Source organism: Echinops telfairi, unplaced genomic scaffold (assembly GCF_000313985.2).
Source record: "Echinops telfairi isolate 266 unplaced genomic scaffold, ASM31398v2 ScPeMD7_7469;HRSCAF=8507_1, whole genome shotgun sequence".
In the NCBI taxonomy this organism is placed as follows: domain Eukaryota; kingdom Metazoa; phylum Chordata; class Mammalia; order Afrosoricida; family Tenrecidae; genus Echinops; species Echinops telfairi.
In genome coordinates this window covers 18,556,129-18,558,292 of record NW_022111373.1, presented here as the reverse complement: position 1 = coordinate 18,558,292, position 2,164 = coordinate 18,556,129, and the positions used below count along the sequence as shown (strand labels likewise).

The following is a 2,164-nucleotide window of genomic DNA, read 5'->3' as shown; positions in this document are numbered from 1 at the left end:
CCCTTCTTAAAGTAGACTAAAGTGTTTATGTTGATTCCAGGTGAAACACTAAACTATTGAGTGTGATTATAATTAATATTTGTTATCAAATTTTTTGCTAAATAGCTGAAACTACACCCAGTGCTTTTAATTTTACTTGTATTTTTTGTTGGTTGACAGTATAGTTTTACATACTGTATCTTTGAAAATAATTACTGGCAAAATCTGACATTCTTTTTTTCTTTTTCAAGGGAAAAATTTATATACAAATGAATATGTGGCAATTAAGCTGGTAAGTTCATGTTTCTTATTTTCATTAGTTATTGTTTTGCTACTGTCATAGTTATTAAGTTATATTTTAATTAACTTTTGGTTTAATGTCACTTATAGACAAGATGTTTATTTCAAAAGAAAAAAAAGCTGATCTTTTGTTGTTAAGCTCTTAATAGCACATCCTTAATGTATATGACAACCCAATTCCTTTACCTTGGCAGCATTACATGATGAATTTAAAAAATTTTGGAACAATTTTACATTTTGGAAAGCTAGCATAGTGGCATTTTTAATTAACTAAAAAGTAGAAAGCAAGATTTCTCTTTCTGATCCAAGTATTTGGACTAAACACAAGCATACTTTATGTTCTTTGAAAAAATCTTTTTTAGGTAGCTTCCAACATCTTATTTTTTGTTTGATACTTTATACAGAGAGAATAAAATATTGTCTTGATAAAGCTGGTTATTGCCTAACTTTGAGCAATTCAGAAATGCACGATGTGGTTGGGAGTAGCAGAGGAAACAGACTCCCATGGGACTATCCTAACGTCTTAAATGTACAGCTGTAAGTCAGTAAGTCAGAGAGGTCTCTCTTGGAAATTTGGATGGAAATTATTTCTTCAAGACAACTTTCATCTGGCACAGTTTATCTATCTGCTCTGCCAGCCAGTTTTCTTTGAGGTTAAACCGAGTTGGGTTTCCCCAAGCCTGCCGGCTTTTTTAAATGGCATTCTTTCCAATATAACCAGTTATCAAGATAGTGTGACGTCATCGATGTTATTAGGTGCCATTGAGTCAGTTTCTACTAAAAGCGACCCGAGGTACTGCAGAACGGGTCAGTGCCAGGTTCGGCGGCAACATCCAGTTGTTGGTCTGTTTGAGCCCATGCTGCAGTCCTGTGGCAGTCCGTCTCATCAAGGGCTGTCCTCCTTTTCTTTACCCGTCTACTGTACCACGCATGATGTCCTTTTCCAGAGACTGGTCTCTCCTGACAACATGTGCAAAGTACATGAGAGGAAGTCCTGCTGTCTGCCTCTAAGGAGCATTCTGACTACTTCTAAGACAGTCTTAGTATTCTTCACCCACACCGTAATTCAAAAGCAGCAATTCTTCTTTGGTCTGCTTTATTCAGTGTCCAATTTCACATGCATGTGAGGCTTTTGAAAATACCGTGGCTTGGGCCAACTACACCTTAGTCCTCAATGACGTCTTTGCTTTTCAACGCTTTAAAGAATGCAGCAGATTTACACACTGCACTGGGTCATTTGACCTCTTGACTGCTGCTTCTATGAGCATTGATTGTAGATCCAAGCAAGATGAAATGCTTGACAACTTCAGCCTTTTCTCTGTTTATCATGATGTTACCGATTGACCCAGTTGTGAGGATTGTGCTTTTCCTGACATTGAGTTGTATTCTATACTAAAGTCCTTCATCAGCATGTGCTTCAAGTCTTCCTCACTTTAAGCCAGGAAGATTGTGTCATCAGTATATCGCAGGTTGCTAATATGACCTCCTCCAATGGTGATGTCGCATTCTTCTTCATATAATCCAGCTTCTCAGGTTATTTGCTCAACATACAGATTGAATGAGTATGGTGAGAGGATACAAATCTGACGCACACTTTTCCTGATTTTGCACCAGTATTCTCTTGTTCTGTTCACATGATGTGAGATAATTAGTACTAGATATTACTTAAGTCAAACTATTGAAAGAAGAGGCAGATAGCAGGAAATAGAAAAAACTTTTGGGATTAGACAGAAAAACTGCACTGCTTGATATTTAATTCTTTCCTTTTTACAGACCAAGTTTTAATGTAACAAATGATACTTGTTTTCACTCAAATAAGACGCACAGTAGGATTTTGGTATCAAATGCTCAAATCAGAATCCATAGGGCATTTTCTTTCTATAAA

At 36.6% G+C, this 2,164-nt stretch overlaps 1 protein-coding gene across 1 annotated transcript in view; it reads left to right on the top strand.

The window, feature by feature from the left end:
- The window catches only part of CSNK1G3 (casein kinase 1 gamma 3), a 108,511-nt gene that overhangs the window by 10,670 nt on the left and 95,677 nt on the right, over positions 1-2,164 (top strand). The window contains exon 2 of the mRNA XM_045285052.1: positions 231-271. Coding sequence (XP_045140987.1) covers positions 231-271 — 41 coding nt within the window. The remainder of the gene's footprint in view (positions 1-230; positions 272-2,164) is intronic.